Here is a 20,153-nt window from a genome sequence, read left to right as displayed (position 1 = left end):
CGAGCGGTGCGATTAAGACAAAGCTCAGACATTAAAGGTATCAGAATTACTATAGATAATAAAACACAAAGCATCAAACTATCACAATTGGCTGACGATACAACACTTTGTTTGTACTTCAAAATCGGATATATCAAAAGCTATGAATATTTTCAAACCTTTGGTTCTTTCTCAGGGTTGAAGTTAAAACGTAGTAGTATATTAGGAATTTGGATTGGGGTGCTTTGAAATAGTACAGTTAAAATTGAGGGCAAACGCTGTACAGACCAACCCGTTAACATGAACTTAACATGAATTAAGGGGTAGGCCTTGGTAGCACCAAAATTTTCCTCTCGTTTATTTTTTCTTATATTTACATCATTGAAAAGGTAGGGGTCAAGAAATCATCTGCCAAAGTCTTAAGAAGATTGACCGTTTCATTTTATGTGTAAGGTATATTGAATATGACCAGTTTTGGGGTACCCTAAACTAGAGGCTCTAAAGAGCCTGTGTCGCTCACCTTGGTCTATGTGAATATTAAATAAAGGACACAGATGGATTCAAGACAAAATTGTGGTTTAGTGATGGTGATGTGTTTGTAGATCTTACTTTACTGAACATTCTTGCTGCTTACAACTATCTCTATCTATAATGAACTAGGCCCAGTAGTTACAGTGGAAAATGTTAAGCCCCAGTCCCACTAGACCACGATCGCACCACGCTCACCGCGATCTAAAATAAATTTAGATCGTGGTGAGGTCGCGGTATGAGCGGCATGAAAATGTAAATTTTCGTTGCTTTCACGATGCTACTACGTCCTCTCTACGCTTCTACAAAGATCCCGCTACGATTATACCACATTCTCACCGCGCTTATTCTGCGACCTCACTACGCTTATCAAGATCTTTCTACGCTCTTCACGTTCTCACTACGACCATACCACGAGTTATCCGATTGCAACACGATCTTACTGCGATTATTACACGTTCTTACCACGATTATACTACGTTCATAGCGCGATCTTACTACGTTCTCAGCAATAACGTCAACATCGTGTTCCATATCAATACAGTTCAATTCCTTCTATCTCTGATTAAATAGTAGATATCTCGGAAACGATACTGTCATGCCACCAAAATCTACCAGAACACATGGGCATAGTGGTAGGAGTTGATGTAGAGGCAGAGGGAGCAAAGTAACGAATCCTGACCAAGCAGAGATGTCGGACCGACCAATCCAACCTAAATTACAACCTATTGCTGGTCCATGAAGCTCAATGACGATATTTTAGTGAACGATAGCAGAGATGACATAGATGTATCAATATATATAGGAAGATTTGGTATGAGTGCCAATGAGACAACTCTCCATCCAAGTAACAATTTATAAAAGTAAACCATTATAGGCCAAGGTACGGCCTTCAACACGGAGCCTTGGCTCACATCAATCAGCACGTTATAAAGGACCCAAAATATTACTAGTGTTAAACCATTTAAACGAGAAAACCAACGGTCTAATCTATATAAAAACGATAAGCATGGTTGAGCCGTTAGAGCAAATGGATAATTACATTCAAACAAACAAAATCTAGGGAGCTTTTTTTGTATATTTTATGTGAAAATGACAATGAGAATGATGGTCGTAGTGTGAACGTAGTCAGGTCGTAAGAAGAGCGTGATGAGGACGGCAAGGGCGTGCTAGAATCGTACTATGGTCTTGAACAGCGTGGTATAGTCGTAGTGGAAGCGTAGTTGGGTCGCAGTGAGAACGTAATGGTCGTAGTGAGGTCGTGATAACGTCGCTGTGCGATCGTAGCGCAGTATCTCCGAATAGAATCACGCTTTCGCTACGCTCTCGCTACGATTGTACAGCGACCTTTGCGATCTTACTACGATCTTAGTGCGCTCTCACTACGCTTCTACTACGACCTGATTTCGCCACGACCGCACCACGATTGTTTTGAACATGTTCAAAGTTGGCCACGCTCTTCACGATCTTGAAGACCTCACCACGACCGTGATACGACCTTACTGCGATCTACACGATCGCACTACGATCATCAAAATTTGCATTTTTTTCACCGATCGTAGTGCGATCGCGGCCTAGTGGGACTAGGGTATTAGTAAAATTTTACAAATTTTGTGAAAATTGTTAAAAAATGACTATATAAAGGGCAATAACTCCTTAGGGGTCAATTGACCATTTTGGTCATGTTGACTTCTTTTTAGGTCTTACTTTGCTGTACATTATTGCTGTTTACAATTTTTCTCTATCTATAATAATATTCAAGATAATAACCAAAAACAGCAAAATGTCCTTAAAATTACTAATTCAGGGGCAGCAACCCAGCAAAGGGTTGTCCGATTGGTCTGTAAATTTCAGGGCAGATAGATCTTCACCTGATTAACAATTTTACACCATGTCAGATTTGCTCTAAATGCTTTGGTTTTTGAGTTAAAACCCAAAAACTGCATTTTACCCCTATGTTCTATTTTTAGCCGTGGTGGCCATCTTGGTTGGTAGGCCGAGTCACCGGACACATTTTTTAAACTAGATACCCAATGATGATTGTGGCCAAGTTTGGTTTAATTTGGCCCAGTAGTTTCAGAGGAGAAGATTTTTGTAAAAGTTAACGACGCAGGACGACGCAGGACGACGACGGACGACGGACGCCGGACGCAAAGTGATGGGAAAAGCTCACTTGGCCCTATAGGCCAGGTGAGCTAAAAACGGTCGAAGACACTAGAACGGTTAAAAATCATTGAGAGTTTCTGAACATGTAGTCAATAGAAATACCCCTGGCTGTTAAATTGCATAAAAGAAACATATTTTAAAGTAAATCTGAAACATCATGGTAATGAAAATAGCCTGAATGTAAAAAAAAAAAAACGGTTTTTAATAATTGATACGGCGAAAAGTCTGGCCAGCTCAGATAACTCATTTTTTTCAAATTTAGCCAGAAAAAAAAATTGTCGTTGAATTCCTGCAAAAAATTGTTTATACATTTATTGGTTATTAGTCTTTAAAATCACAAAATTTTATCAAATTTGACCTTTTAAAATTTTCACAAAATTTTTCAACAAGTCGGCTAACAAGGCACACGAAAAAGTAGAATTTTGGGAGAAAATTCATTTTTCCGTTTCAAAAACTCCTACAGACTCTCTTTGCATTCTTGAAATGTGTAATAGTCAAAGGAGTTATGTCCCAATACTAATTCTAATTAATTTTACAAGAAAAAACAGTAATATTCAGTATGGGACGAGCATCAATGGGACGAGTTGACTTCATTTTTTTATCACAACTATTTATTGGTTCCTCTCCCCAGACGACAAACTGCCCCTGTAATCAATAGCAGACGAAATCAGAATTCATCGTTTTTGACAATCTGTCACTATCTTAGTACTATCTTTGTGTTAATGTAGATTATCTATTAGTATATGCTTGTACTAGGATTGATGTTCAGATCATATCTTCTTGGATAGTGCCTTTTATATTGGAAAAAAAAAACCAAACACAAACAGTATAAAGTACAATCTCTGTAGCAATGACTTAGCACTAAAACCATATTACTTCATTATTTAATTCATATGTTCAAATCGAATTTCCCAAAACTTCTAAGATTTTTCTCTAAATAATGTCACAAGGTCCTTTAGTCAGTAGAGTTGCTCCAGAACTCCTCAGACTCAGTTCATTTATGGTTTTTAAGCGTTTCATGTACGAATGGTAATGTTTTTCCTTTTCATTCATATCATTAAAAAAGATGTTCTTTAGTTTAATGTTTGGTGGTGTCAAACATGTACAGCTTACTGGATTTGTCTGCATCATTCTCACAGCCAAATAAATGTAAACAACATAAATGCGTGATCACTTTGTAATTTACTTCTATGTTAAAACTTAAAACGCACCAATGACTTTCAATACACGTGTAAGAGTTGTCTCCCATATACCAGGTCTACCCCTTAGGATAACATAAAACCATTAAATAAACTTTAAAAAATTAACAAGTAACAAGTTGGATTAAAACAGGAGGCGTTTAAACAACATTTTTTTATCACTTTTCGGATATGAGAAAAGAGATTATTTGGGGAAATAAATAAATCAAATATCGCAACAGAAGCTTGTTCTTCCCGAATTGGGTAAACAGTGAATTGGTGTATATATAATTTTCCCTCATGATCCAATGTGTCGTTTAAGCTAGCTAGGTTCACACTGCCGATCAGATCAACTCGACAAAGCCCGATCAAGACAAATTACGTGATCGGAAGACTGGTCTGACTCAATCGACAAGAATGTTCGGGATAGTCTACCTTGCTCGCCATCGATCTGATTTTCTACCCGAGAGTTTCTTACATGTCAAAAACATTCGAATAAGGATCGAGAAGCAATTCACTTCAGAAAAGATCGAGAATTCGTTGAGTAGCGGTCGAATTGATCGGGAAAGGATCGTGTAGAGATCGAGTTTGGTCGAAATACAAAAAATTTAACAATCTGTACTCGATCATTTCGTATCTATAATGAGTTTATTTTCGACCTTAGCTCGACTAATGTCCGATAATTTCCAGATTAACTCGACCAATGCCCGATCGCTTCCAGATCTCTGCGACTTGTATATTTATATTATCCAAGACCAACTCGACCAATATCTGATCCTTTCGCGACCACATTCGACCACTCTATGATCTCTACTCAAAGTTAGTTTTAATATTCTATCAACTGAAAAGGAGGAATTCTTCATTTTGTTTAAATTATTCGACATGGTAATGTAATAGTTCGCATACTCTCGCTTTCTGCATTATATACGTTACCGTCAGGACGATTTTTATGCGTTTTCAAACAATGCAATTTGGTATAATTGTCAATGAGACAACCATTCAACTATAGACCAAAGTTCAAAGATGTGAACAAGTACACTGGACTTCAACAATGAGAAATACCCATACCGTATAGTAAACTATAAAATGCCTCAGTTTTATAAAATGTGAAAAACTCAAAAGAGAAAACCAACAGTCTGACTTATACTTCAGCAATAAATGAAAAATAAATATGACAGAGGGCAACCACAACAACCGTATTACATGTCCTTTTCTTTGAACAGGATAGTGAACACTTCAATGGTGCTTACAATCAATCTTATTCGATATAATTTTTGATGAAACGAATTTTATCTCTGCCATAAGAGGTGAATAATAAGAATATTTTGTCAAAATATAAACAGTACACGGACCACTTCCTCCGGAAATATTTTCCTGGACAATAAACCAATATTTTATACAATGAAAAAAAAAAAAGAATATCAACTCGTGTATGCCGTCGATCTATTTTTGTGTATATAAATAAAATGTGGTATGAGTGGTTGTATTTCTGAATCAGGTCATGCCAAGTAAAATATTAGAAAGAGGACATTTAGTCTAAATCAAAATTTTCCATTGGACTATAACCATTTATCTAAGAGAGACGAAATATACCAAAGGAATATTCAAATTCGTAAGTCGAAAATAAACTGACAATGCCATGACTAAAAAAAAAGATAAACTGTTACAGACAAACAAAAATCCACAAAACACAACATAGAAAACTAGAGACCGAGCAAACACGAACCCCACCAAAAACTAGGGTGATCTCAGGTGTTTCGGAAGGTTAAGCAGATCCTGCTCCACATGTCGCACCCGTCGTGTTTCAAGTACAACCCCGGTGATAAGTCTAATTTGGTAGGTCATATTCGGGGAAAAGGGGTTGAGATTACGACAATCCGTCGTCATCTGTGAAACAGATATTCCATTACATTCAACATTATCGTCTGTAAAATTAACGAAGAGATGATTTCAACTTTACCTCCTGGTTTGATAGCTTCCTTATGAGCAGCAACCGTCTTCAAGGAAATCATGATAGAAAATAAAAGCCCTGTAATATCGTTTCAACTGGGAGATATATACTTGGTATGCTACATAGAAATGGATATTTCACAATTAGAATTTAATATGTAAAGTTTTGTTTTCAACCGACATTCAACGTCAATTTCTAGATTAAGGTCATGATAAGAGGCAGAGTCAACTGTATCTGTGTATCCTTTTTCTTTATGGCACAGATGCGTTCATCATAGTTACCACATTTTTAATAACATAGTAAAAGAACATCACCTTTAAAGCGTAACATTTTGTAAAAGCATATTGCTTACTTCTGTTTTTTCTTCATAAGTCGCCAAGGAATGGAGCACAAGTGGTTCCCAAGGAAAAACCGATTGTTTGTTGAAAAACACGTCCTCCAACACGTAGAAAATATGTTGTCAATCAAGAGATCATTAGACAAGCATTTTGATAATGTCAGTTTCAGAGATTATTTTGTTTCATTCAGAGTGCTTTTTGGAAAATACGATTAATCCCTCCCTCAGACAAGATACTTGTATCTAAGCTGGCTAAAGTGTTCTTAGACTATTACTTTATGCACGATGCACATCCGTTAAACGTTTTCAATACAAAGATATAACAGATAACAAGGGGATCATTATCTAGCTTCCGTTTTCCTCCATAAAATTGAACACAAACATATAAAGTTATTATAAACAGTTTAATTTCACGTATAAATTTTACAATAGAAAATGAAACAGTATTTTCAGTATTTTTTTTATAAGTATAAGTTTTTACTTTACCTGCCGTATTGTCTTTGCTGGTCACCGATAGGTGATAACATTCAAAGGGGTATACATTTGATATATATAGTGCCATCGCCCACGGAAATTGTGGTGTCATAGTGGAATGAGGTTTCAACTGACAAAAGTAATTCGTTATTGGATATGCAATGGCTGAATTATAAATAAAAATTAATTCTAACAATAACTTATTCACTAATTATTTCGAAACGATGTTATGGACAGTAATATCCAGTAAACCTCCTTGTTTTTCTGGCGATTCGTGGTATCAAATATGGATAATGAAATGTGATGTATGTTTTCCTCGCCAACAAGCAGGACGGAATACAGACATGTCATTAAGGAAAATATATATCGATACTCCGATCTGACAATGTTCACGTCACCAATATTTATTGAATTAAAATTGATATAATTTATATAATAAATGGAAGGAAATATGAGTAATAATCTGATGAGGCTTCTTCCTGAATTGTGAAACTAATACACTTTGTATGTTTTAACATTTATGATAATGAAATCCGATATATAGTTAATTTATTAATCAGTCTTATCTTCCATTTTCTTAGGTTTGGTACGAATTCGATTTCAATGATCAAAGTACATTCAAAAGACACTTGCTTAACATGGGGACATTCATAACTCATAAGTCGAATAAAAAGTTACCACGCCATGTCAAAAAGCGAAAAAACAGGACGAAAAGAAATAACAAGTCCACAAAACACTATATAAAAAATTAAAGACTCAACATACCCGATTACATGATAGCCATATAATTATTTTGGTTTTTATCGGGCATTTGTAGAAGCCTGATTATATCACTGTCATGTTTTGGATTTTTGTCAGATTTTCGGAATCCTCTGGTTTTATCCATTTGAGTGGCTTAAAAAAATTGCCCATTGACCCCCACTTTCTATTTCATAAATCTTTTACATGTATAATTATAAGCCATCTGTTAAAGTCTTGTAAAATACTTGTTATTTCTAATAGTTTTTGAGAACTTAAACTTGTCAAAGACAAAGCTATGAAAAATCAAGAGAGAACATTTTCCCGCCAAAATTTCAATGGCTATTATCTGGAAAACAAGCACATTGACCTATATATTTTTTTTTTGCTTTTTTGTTCCTTTATTAATCCTCTATTGATCTATACCAGTGTTATGAAAGCTTGTTTCTTAACTGTCGTTTCAAGCTGATTTCTAGTTAAAACAAGAGAAATGAAAGTATTCATTACAGAATATTAAGATGGCCAAGTTGGTCTACATATTTGTATTGTTTACATCTGTTTCTAGGGCCTTAAACGGTTTATTGTAGGTGCATTATATTCAGGACATCGTGCATCTTATATACTCGTTTATAATCAAATTATAGTACGTAGCTAAAAGATATTTGTAAAATTATTATACATTTAAGAGAAATTTCAATAAAAACAGACAATTTCGGTAGGTGCAAATACTTCTTGATCTTAGATAGACATATGCATTAGTTCCACTGCAAAATCTTCATCAGAAAGGATCAATTTGCATCGTTCCCCGGTAACAGTATTTTGGTGAAAAAAATCTATATATGGGCAATAATCTTATCGCAACCATAAGTCGGGTACACCTATTTACGTTCGTCCTAGAGTTGACTTGTTTTGTCCTGAAAACTTAAAAGAATAAAAAATATTTCATGTGTATCTCGCTTCAGATTCTATAATATAAATAAATGAAGGCTACATGTTTATATTAAAATCCCAGTACAAAACATTGAATATCTGTTTCAAGTAAAATACATCTCTAATGAGTGATAACATCAGAGTAGGTGTGTTAACGTTTGCATAACAAAAACAAAAGCTTTGTCCTACTACACATATCCCAACTCTAAGTGTATTTTACTGGTATTTTATTTTATGTTTTTGTGTTTAATAATTATTTAATTAGAATTTAGGCATATTCATTGTTTTATTTGTGGAATGTAACTTAAAAGAAGAAGAAAAGTCGAACACACCTTCACGAACAACCCCTTAAGTTTTTTGCAAATCCCCTTGACGACAGACTTGATAATATTAACGGTACCAATTTTACTGCAAAAGATGCGCATTTCGATAATTAATGTCTTTTCAATGATCTTTAACTATATCATGAAAATGCATAATTTCAAAACTATTTCATTTCTTGTGAGTTTTATCTACGTAATTATATATATTATAATATTGTCTTCACCCTCTGAAAATTTCTAGACAGCTCTTCTACGAAATATTCAAATAGTGTTGGTTTTTTGTGGATTAAAACTTTTGCAATATTTCCATGACAACTCATCAGACAATAATTTCCAGTTGATTACCGGCCTAAAGTACAATGAACTATGCTGTATAGTTAGTAAAACATTTGTCCTTGAAAATACATTTTTCAAGTCAGGTTTGTAATGATACATGTACCATGTGAATAAATTTATCGTTTTTCCAAAAATAAATTGGATGGGTTTAATTTCATGAATGGAAAAATAGGTGGCATAATAGGTGAGATAGTTTTGATAAAGTGTAAGCAATAACTCTGAGAAATTGTACTGATAGAGTTTTAGGAATGATTTAGAGAAATTGTACTAATAAAGTGTTGGCGCCTCAGAAAAGTTGTACTGATAAAGTGTAAACAGTGCCTCAGAGAAATTGTACTGATAAAATTTAAGCAATGCCTCAGAGAAACAGTACTGATAAAGTGTAAGCAGTGCTTTAGTGAAAGTGAACTGATAAAGTGTTAGTAATGCCTTTAGAGAAATTGTACTGATAAAGTGTTAGCAATGCCTCAGAGAAGTTGTACTAATAAAGTGTTTGCGCCTCAGAGAAATTGTACTGATAAAGTGTTAGCAATGCATCAGAGAAATTGTACTGATAAAGTGTTAGCAATGCCTCAGAGAAATTGTACTGATAAAGTGTTAGCGCCTCAGAGAAATTGTACTGATAAAATGTTAGCAATGCCAACAGATTAATTGTACGGATAAAGTGTTAGCAATGCCCCAGAGAAATTGTACTCAGACTGAGAAAGTGTTACCAGTGCCTCAGAGAAATTGTACTGATAAAGTGTTAGCAATGCCTCAGAGAAATTGTACTGATAAAGTGTTAGCAGTGCCTCAGAGAAATTATACTGATAAAGTGTTAGCAATGCCTCAGAGAAATTGTACTGATAAAGTATTAGCAGTGCCTCAGAGAAATTGTACTGATAAAGTGTTAGCAATGCCTCAGAGAAATTGTACTGATAAAGTGTTAGCAGTGCCTCAGAGAAATTGTACTGATAAAGTGTTAGCAATGCCTCAGAGAAATTGTACTGATAAAGTGTTAGCAGTACCTCAGAGAAATTGTACTGATAAAGTGTTAGCAATGCCTCAGAGAAATTGTACTGATAAAGTGTTATCGACTCAGAGAAATTGTACTGATAAAGTGTTAGCAATGCCTCAGAGAAATTGTACTGATAAAGTGTTAGCAGTACCTTAGAGAAATTGTACTGATAAAGTGTTAGCAATGCCTCAGAGAAATTGTACTGATAAAGTGTTAGCGACTCAGAGAAATTGTACTGATAAAATGTTAGCAATGCCTCAGTGAAATTGTACTGATAAAGTGTTAGCGACTCAGAGAAATTGTACTGATAAAATGTTAGCAATGCCTCAGAGAAATTGTACTGATAAAGTGTCAGCAATGCCCCAGAGAAATTGTACTGATAAAGTGTCAGCAATGCCTCAGAGAAATTGTACTGATAAAGTGTTAGCGCCTCAGAGAAATTGTACTGATAAAGTGTCAGCAATGCCTCAGAGAAATTGTACTGATAAAGTGTTAGCGCCTCAGAGAAATTGTACTGATAAAGTGTCAGCAATGCCTCAGAGAAATTGTACTGATAAAGTGTTAGCGACTCAGAGAAATTGTACTGATAAAATGTTAGCAATGCCTCAGAGAAATTGTACTGATAAAGTGTCAGCAATGCCTCAGAGAAATTGTACTGATAAAGTGTTAGCAGTGCCTCAGAGAAATTGTACTGATAAAGTGTCAGCAATGCCTCAGAGAAATTGTACTGATAAAGTGTCAGTAATGCCTCAGAGAATTGTACTGATAAAGTGTTAGCAATGCCTCAGTGAAATTGTACTGATAAAGTGTTAGCGATTCAGAGAAATTGTACTGATAAAGTGTTAGCGACTCCGAGACATTGTACTGATAAAATGTTAGCAATGCCAACAGATTAATTGTACAAAGAATACTCAAAGTTCTAATTTTCAAATGTTGTAATTCTTGCATACAATATACATAAAATCCTTACTGATTTCAGCGAGATCTGCAAATATCCTATATAAAAGAAGGTTATATTTTATGATTGTCAATGCGATACTTTTCATTAGAGTTATTTTTTTTTAGAATTGCAGCATTTGTTGTATTAATAAACTATATAATTGTATAAATAACAAAAATGTTAAAAATTTGAAATTGTTTGCTATGAATGCATATTGTTTTCAAATTAGTTAAATAATATCATTTTCTCTGAAATTTAGCGAACTTGTTCACAGTTTATTGTAAGTAATGGTCAACTTTTGCCTTTACCACTTTACTCTATCATTTTTAGTAACAAAGTATAATAAGGTTTTAAACCCCCTCAAAAACATGTATTGTTAACTTAATCTTTTTTCTGAAAAGGTATGACATATTTGGCTGGTGCCTAGTTTTCGTATACTTTGAATTATAAATTAAAGCGACAGTTCACTGATATCTCAATCTCATGAATATATAATGAAGAGACACAATGATGCATCATCGTTTAAATTAAAAAAAATATATATATTGTAATAAGACGTAATCATGGTATTAAACACCAGTGCTTATAATTTATTTCTCTAGAATATGAAAAAGTACAATTGGAGCAAAAACTGTATTTATAAGCTTGAGCATCGCCAATCTTGTGAGGCTGGTAACTTAAATTACACATACCCGCTTTTCAACCAAAACGCAAGGAATGTAACAATTTTACGAAAGGACTTTGACCATGTTTTTTTAGTATTATAACAATAACACTACATTCCTCTGAATCCGTGTTACAGAAAGTGTTTTTACTGAGTAGGATGGTTTGCCTTTTATGGGTTGTTGACAAAATTGTACTGCCGTTTTAATTCGCCAATATTTACAGGAGTTATGGGACTTTGATCATTTTTGGAGTACCTTGTGAATGCAATATTACTGTGGATTCATTAATTTTTCATGGGTACAAATTTTCGTGGATTGAGGAAAACTTTCACTTCCGTGGATATTTAATTTCGTGGTTTTGCTATAGTTTTTATACAAGTCTATAGAAAATGTGTATTTCGTTAAACATGTAAATTCGTTGTTCACCTGTACCTACGAAATCCACAAAAATTGGTATTCAACGACAAATTATGAATCCACAGTACTCTGAGAATGTGTTACGGTGCATATCATAATTCGAACGCAACTGGTTTCTCTATTTTTTAGTTCATGCGATTACCTCAGATTTTATTTGTCATATTGATTATTTTAAATCGATTTATTAGATTTGAACATAAATAAAACTATGCCGATATTTACTGAAATCTCAAAATTGGTAGGATTGTCATGATGCGTAGTTGACATTATAAATCCATCAGTTTGATCCGAGCATTTTACTGGAGGTTTTAGATTTTAAGATTTTAAATTTTTATGTGGAGGCAACTATTCTGAGACCATTTGACACAAAGGTTTTATTCTTGGCATGATTATTTGTCATCATGTGTAATTTACAATACTATACCTTGATCTAAATTTGATCATACTTACAGTAGCTATTGGAATTTTTCTAATTTCCTACAATAATACTTTTTGAATTTAACTTCTCTCACTCATTTTACAGACAGCTTTCTTATTTGGTAGGTTTGTTTGTCATTAGATGTTGTTGATTATGTGATATCGTCCTTTTGATTTGACCATTTTAAGCAGAATTTTGAAACCTATACTATATTTTTATATACTTGTTTCTTTGATGCGTTTTCGTTAACTATTGTAAAACAATGACATACTGTAACAGACTATTTAAGTCCTGAATAATACAGATGCGGGAATAGCCACGGCGTAGCAATCAAGTCATATCGATAATCAAACTAAAATAATCCATCTCTTTTTTATCTTATATTAATCATTCAAAAATAGTTCCCGTAGTTCTAAATATTCATGCTCAGAATATTCCGTATGGCAGAGTTGACAGATCACAGCTTATTTGACGATGCAGGCAAAATATAATTAGACTGGCATGCGCAGTTATGAGAGAAACTATATTGTTATGAAACAATAATGTCATGATCCGACCTTTCTAGTTTATACATTATTCATCCTTGACTTTCAATTATTCGACTTTAAGCGTTCCTGATGAAGGTAAATCCAGAAAAGAGATTCGGACGAACGAAATTTATAACGTGTTGTTTTCAATTTGTTAATATTCACCATGTCAAGCTTTAAAAAATTGTATACATCTATAATTTTAAATTAATTAAATCATTATGATAACATGATCAAAATACCTCTATATTACGACTGTCATTATGTATATCGAGAAAAAATACCGTTAAATAATAAGTAATAGTGGTCAAGCATTCAGATAGGGTCGGGCAAATCATAGTATGGGATCATTAAGAACACTTAGTTTATGTTTTCAAATTAACAAACTATAATTGTTCTTTTTGTGCTAGATTTTCAACAAGATTTTATATAAATTTAGGCATATTATGGAGTACCAGACTGATTCCCACAGTCAAATAGAAATAGCTTTGAAACATTAAAAAAAAATCACAAATTTGTACACTCTTTCTGTTTCAGGACTTGATCGACATTAATTTGAGTTTGTGATGCCATTTTATATTGATCATCGCTGTCCAAATTGCAATGTCTATATAGCGGCTTTGAAAACAATTAATGAAACCATTAAAACAAAGCTCATCCTTTATTGTATTTTACACGTCGATCTAGATTTTTAACGTTCGAGATACATCGGACATATGATTTTGACTTAGAGCTGGACCGTGTAACAGCTACAATGCATTACTAGTGCTGCATGGTGCGCATACATTAATTGACTATCGCTTCATATTAAAAGCAATGTTTGGAGATACAAACCATGGAAAAAAAAACTTTTGGTAACTTATTACCTACGAACTAAGAGTAACCGGATGTGTCCGCAAGATATACATATTATACTGTCCATGCATCATCAGGCAAGCGAATCTAGACTTGTAACGATCGGGAATATAACACAGTTGATAAATTTACAGACTAAGCAAGTAAATCGATCATCCAACAACCTCGACTTACGTCAGTTGAAAATTTCACCACCTACATGATTCACCAGTTTTTTGCCACGAAGAAGTATTGTATAATAGAGGCGAAAATTACGAGAATGATAGTCAAACATATGAGTCAAAAATCGAACTGATAATGTCACGGTAAAAAAAGAAAAACGAAAAAAAGCAAACAAGAGTCTACAAAAACAACATAGAAAACGAAAGACTGAGCAACACGAACCCAACAAAAAATGGGGTTATCTTAGGTGCTCTTGACGGGTAATCAGATCATACTCTACAGTTGGCATCCGTCGTGTATGAACAAACCTGGTAATAAGTTTCATTCGGTATGTCACATTCGTGGAAAAGAGGATGGGATCGTAGTTACGACAATTAGAACTCATTCGTCGTTATCTGTCGAAGGGAAGGATTATTTATAACGTATTAAGAAGACTTTTTGATAAAAGGAACAAATATACGCTAATGGGTTATATCCATACCTTTTTTCATGATGTAATTTGATATTGATTTTGTGTGTTTTAATTATGAAATTGTATCAAGCTTATGTTGCAACTCCTCAAACAAAGTTGTCCTGAGATTAGCATCTCTATTTTCCTCAAGCACCTTTAGAATTTTCATGTTCAAGCGTATTACAATACCTATACATAAAATGGGTCTCAAGCATTCCCGATGAGAAAAATGGAAGAAATTAAATAAACATATACATGTAAAACATGAAATTGATTGTATTGTAAAGAGACGACATATGTCATACAGAGCATTTTCAATACAGTATCCCTCCCTCCTAAGATATGTACTGCACTCGAAAGATCGTACCTTATGAAAATTGAGCAAAATATTCACCAATATTCATTTAATAATCCTTAAATCTTGTTGGTTCGTGATGACGACAGTCACTAATTGGTTGATGTGTTCACAATAGTTTGTTTGCCAATTCCCGTAATTGATCCTGTTATTAGAGATCCCTTTTTTGTAGTCTACTTTAGGAGAGACATACATTTTGATGGATGACGGAGAGCTAGCGGAAAGAGAAAATTTATCTGTGCGTAATATTGGTAACCTTTAAACTTTTCAATCTTTTAATTACAGTTAATTTGTTGCTAAGGTAAATACTTTTGATAACAGAAATTATTTTTCACTAAAAATTTGTTAAAACGCCGATATATCATTTTCAACTTATCATGCTTAGCGTGGAAAAAACCAACTATGTCCGGTATAGAACCAGTCTACGATTGACAAAGGGAAGTGATGTGTTTTAAACGTGTGTTATAACAGAATCAAATCGGTAATCGGCAAATGGACTATTGAATGCAAGATTAAGGCGATACTTAACACCAACCTAATAGTACGTGGTATGTTGTTATATTCGATTACAGCTTCATAATTTTAAATTTACATATGTGGAACTTATTTTAAAGACAAATCATAAATTCTTTGCGGAAATGTTTTGTGAATGGCCGTCAACAGACAATGCCAACCACAAATACAACTACAGAACTTGCATGTGCTATAATATGGCTACATATTTGATAAAACCTTGAAGCAGACGTTATGGATTGAATCGGTCAATGCGAACTATTTTGCTCCAGTTGATTTCAAAATATGTGTTTCATAAATACGTGTTCTATTGTTCTTTTTGTTTATCTTTGTATATTTTTTACCTTTACTGTTCAGTTATTTTTTTGTAATATCCTTTTGGCGTGGCTCAGTATTTATACATCGCGCAATTGTATTCTTGTCTTTCATTTTTGCATATGTGCTTTGTCTATAAAGTACCTACATTCTATTTGTATTTCTTTGTTGACATAGTGTTTTGTTTTTAAAATGTTAAGATAATAACACAATGTTGACTGCTGTATCCCAATTTTTTGACATGTATACCTATTATGTCTGTTTGTTTTGCTCTCACATTATTGTCAATATTATTGGACTGTCATACACATGAAAAAGTTTAAATTCCTAAAAAAATGTCATGTACCAAGTCAGGAATATGGCAGTGTGTCTATTGTTCCGTTGATTTACTATTATAGATGATGTGTTTCCCTCGGTTTTGGTTGGTGAACCGGATCTGTTTCAGCGGTATACTACTGTTGCTTTTATTTATCTAGCTACAAAACCTGGTTTACTCTACCATTTTCTATAAAAGAAAATGCCTTTACCAATTCAGAAATATGGCAGTTGTTTTCCATTCGTCTGATGTCTTTGAGCTTTTGATTTTGCCATTTGATAAGGGATTTCTGTTTTGAATTTTCCACTGAGTTTTGTTATTTTACTTTTTCCTCCCTTATACGATATTAAACGTGTACATGACTTAGGCTAGTTTTTTCTCCAAATCAAATTTTACATTTGTCATTTGTAAGATGTCCATATATTATCTTTTCATGTTTAGCCTGGGCTTTTAAATAGGGAGTCATAGTAGGTCATTGCTATCCCTGTTATCACTAAAATGTAAGGTTACAACATTACCCGATAAGGCAATTTGAACTAAGACAAAATGATATATGAGCTGTGCCTTTTTTGCTTTTAATGCTCATAAACATTTGAGGTATCTGTTTTGTTTCTCGAACTTGTGCTTTCGATTGTGCTTGCTGATGGTTAGTCCATTTGTGCCTATCGTGTACACTGATATTGGTGAACGGGGAGTTTTATAGTATATGTTATAAATCATGTCAGTACCGAAACACTGACTACTGAGGTGATCGGGAATTAACAGTTCACCAGCTGTAATATTGACCCAGTGCTATTAAATGAAATAAACAATGTTCTTCCTGTCTGTTCTAAGAGCTTTTCTGGATTTACCTTCATCAGGAACGATTAAAGCTACACATTTGACATGCATAAATACACTGTAACGTTGAAAGCTATAAGTTAAAAGTATATAAAAGTTCAATGCCTTTTTTTTAACTGGATTGAACTACATTTCCTTTTTTGTTTGTAATTATGATTGTCAACAATACCCAACTACTCTAACTGATCAACTCGGCAGATGTTACTTTACGGTATAAATATTATGAAATCTATACTCAAATACTACTCCTAGTTGTTATTTTAACAAATCATGTTGATGTAAAACAAAACAGTGTTTTTTGTTGCCACCGTGCATTAAATCTGTACTTTTATTTTTATTTTTAATTCTTTATTCACATATAAGCTATGAAAAACATACATGTAATATTTATTAAACGACAATTTCATGTAAGCAATTATGAAAAATTAAGTCTTCTACATTCAGGTATTTTTTTTTAATTTACACAGTTACACAATTGCATACACACCACAATGTTACACATTACTGTTCAGGGTAGAAGAGGTCTTTATACAATATTAATTCTATACATAATGCATATTTTAAGATTTTTCTTGTCGTTGAAGGGTATAATGAATGATTTAATGGCATAACGAATGAAGGGGTGTCTTTTTTTGGCAATCCTGACACCACAAGCTTTGTCATAAGAAAGTAAAACAGTAAAATATGCATTATCTGACTTATATACCGTAAAAATATCATTTCAAACAATATTGATTTATTATAAGTTCATATTCATAAATAAAAATCAGCCACCAAATTAATAGACCGAATGCAGACGATCTAGAAAGCTTATTTCACAGACAATCTCATATTCTTGCAACACAATATCAAAATTTGACATGAATATCAGATAAAGCGAAAACAAATTATAATTCATTATAATAATAAAAATAATAATAAATTCTTTATTTAACGAAGGTAACTTATTTAACTTACAATTGTTAATCTCACACCAAGGCCTTCGCACATTTAAATGATGATAAAAGTCCGAGAAGCTTTAAAATATAACACAAACTTCCCCACTGTTGTCCCTTCGCTTTTCCTTGTTAGTAAGGGGATTTAAAATCGTACCAATTTTTAGTTAACCTACATACGTTATAATTACAAGATCACTTCCTAAAAAAGTAAAACAGCATCTGGCGCAAATACTAAATCTCAATCCTGGTATTTATGATGAGTTTATTCACAAAATACTGAGCTCCGAGGAAAATTCAAAACGGAAAGTCCCTAATCAAATGGCAAAATCAAAAGCTCAAGCACATAAAACTTATGAACAACAACTGTCAAATTCCTGACTTGGTGCAGGCATTTTTTTGGTAGAAAATGGTGGATTAAACCTGGTTTTATAGCTAGCGACACCTATCACTTGTATTACAGTCGCATAAATTTCTATAATATGGACAACGATGTGTGAACAAAACAAACAGACATAAAAGGTAAAAATAGGTGTACAGCAGTCCTAACAGAGTTTTAAAAACAACGGCGAAATTCGAACGGTTTCTGTACTAGACCAGTGAAAAGTTCAAAAGTAACAGCCGTCTGTTTATTTCATAATTTTGTTACTGTCACAGTTTCATTTTTAGTGACATTACGTGATTCAGAACCAGATTTAATAACGGGCTTATTACAAATTAAACTACGATAAAGAATAAAAACACGTTTGTTGCATATGTATGCAACGAAAATATAGATTCCCTGCAAAGCATTTAACAGGGACACAATTACCGAAAAGGGTGACAGTGGTAGAAACGAATCTATTATTTGTATTACCCAAGAACTGCCTGTTATTGTGAATAATTTGATGTAAACAGCTAGATTTACTGAATTTTGATGATAAGAATCATCATTTTCTAATTTTGGAGTCGTTGCAATCGAATGTGCTGAATATACAAAGAAAAAAACGTTAACCAGACACATGATTGTGATCGGAACTATAAATGTTATTATGAAAGATAACCTTTCTGAAATAAAGCATATTTTCCCGCCATAACCATACAATTCCTTACCTTTGAGAAAATTTGTAAAAAGTATATTTATAATAATGATGATGGCCGGAAGAACAAATGAGTATAGAATATATAGCAAGAGACGTTTTCGTTCTTTTGATTGTTGTCTACTCCGATAAACAGAATTCCGGCTAAATGTGCAATACATATGAAAAGAACAAACATTTAAACAACAAAATGTACATAACCAGAAGTAATGAATAAATCCACCCAGTACAACACAAAGAATTATATTGTTTGTTTTGTTCATACCAAATTCTAGAAAAGCCATTGCAAAAAATAAGGCAACGACAAGACACATGTTGTTCTTTCCTGGTAGTGTACGTAGCTGCTCAAACAGGCAATAAGTCATAAAAGTCAGGAATAAGCATAGTAACGATAATATTGTAAATATCAGAAATATTATCTGTAACACACTCATTTCTGAAGAAGATACCATCATACTTTTAAACGTATTTAAACAAATCCTTCCATGGTCTGATCTGGTTAGGTAAAAATTGTAGTAATCCAAAACAGTATTGTATTGTGGTACATTAAGTATGTTTTTGTATTTATCGAAGATGAATTCTCTTTCATTGAATTCTATCTGTGGACACTGGAGCAAAGAACTGATGTGTGAGTGAACATATTTGTTAGAATCAGGTATCATGTTTGTGGTCTTCAGATAACACTTTGTACTATCAAACCTTTTAATATGCATATCGATCGGAAGATAAAGTGAATCATTGTCATATGTAACTTTGCATTTTATAGTACAAGAGTAACAACCAACATTATACTTAAATGAAAACTCCTGTTTTTGGAATTCTAGAAGTTTTGTTTCAATGTCGTCTCGGTTAACAACGACGTTAACAAATAATTTCAAAAATACAGATACATGTAAATATGGCCCAATCAAATTCTCATCTGATAAACAAGTGTCATTCGCTTTCATAATCATTATTTCTAAAAAGGGAAACATTTTTCTATTCAACTGCTTGCCTAGCTGAATCAGAATTTCTTCTTTTATTTTTTGTAGTAAGTATCGTTGGTCTGTTATCGGATCTTCAGATTGAACTTGCACTCCAAAAGTAAGTGTATAACCAAGATTAGAAGTGTATGGCAGAAGTGGTATGCACGTCTCATTAATCAATACTCGTCCAGGGTAACAAACAATATCACGACACTCCTCCTACAAAAGAAGTGTATCTTTAAATCAGTTGAACAGAGATAGTTTTAAAGTGACAGTTATTATATGGTTTTATTATGACAATTCATATATGGAATTTATTATGAGTAAGTATTTTTTTCATTTTTATAGGAAATTCCAACGTCAACTTTCAATTTACCGTTTATTTTGTAAGTTTTATTCAAGCTGTTGTTATTAATATTACTAATTTGAATATAGAAATACTAATATGCTTAAAATAATACAA

General features: G+C 33.3%; 1 protein-coding gene across 1 annotated transcript; it reads right to left on the bottom strand.

Annotated features, from left to right (window-relative positions):
• Positions 1 to 17,164: 17,164 nt before the first annotated feature.
• LOC143078126 (G-protein coupled receptor Mth-like) lies at positions 17,165 to 19,878 on the bottom strand. Its single transcript, XM_076253090.1, has one exon. The coding sequence runs from the start codon at positions 19,697 to 19,699 to the stop codon at positions 18,281 to 18,283; it is 1,419 nt and encodes a 472-aa protein (XP_076109205.1). The 5' UTR covers positions 19,700 to 19,878; the 3' UTR covers positions 17,165 to 18,280.
• Between the last annotated feature and the right edge of the window lie 275 nt (positions 19,879 to 20,153).

This window comes from Mytilus galloprovincialis, chromosome 6, assembly GCF_965363235.1.
Source record: "Mytilus galloprovincialis chromosome 6, xbMytGall1.hap1.1, whole genome shotgun sequence".
Lineage (NCBI taxonomy): Eukaryota > Metazoa > Mollusca > Bivalvia > Mytilida > Mytilidae > Mytilus > Mytilus galloprovincialis.
Note: the sequence above shows the minus strand (reverse complement) of the source record. Positions and strands in the feature narration are given on the sequence as shown.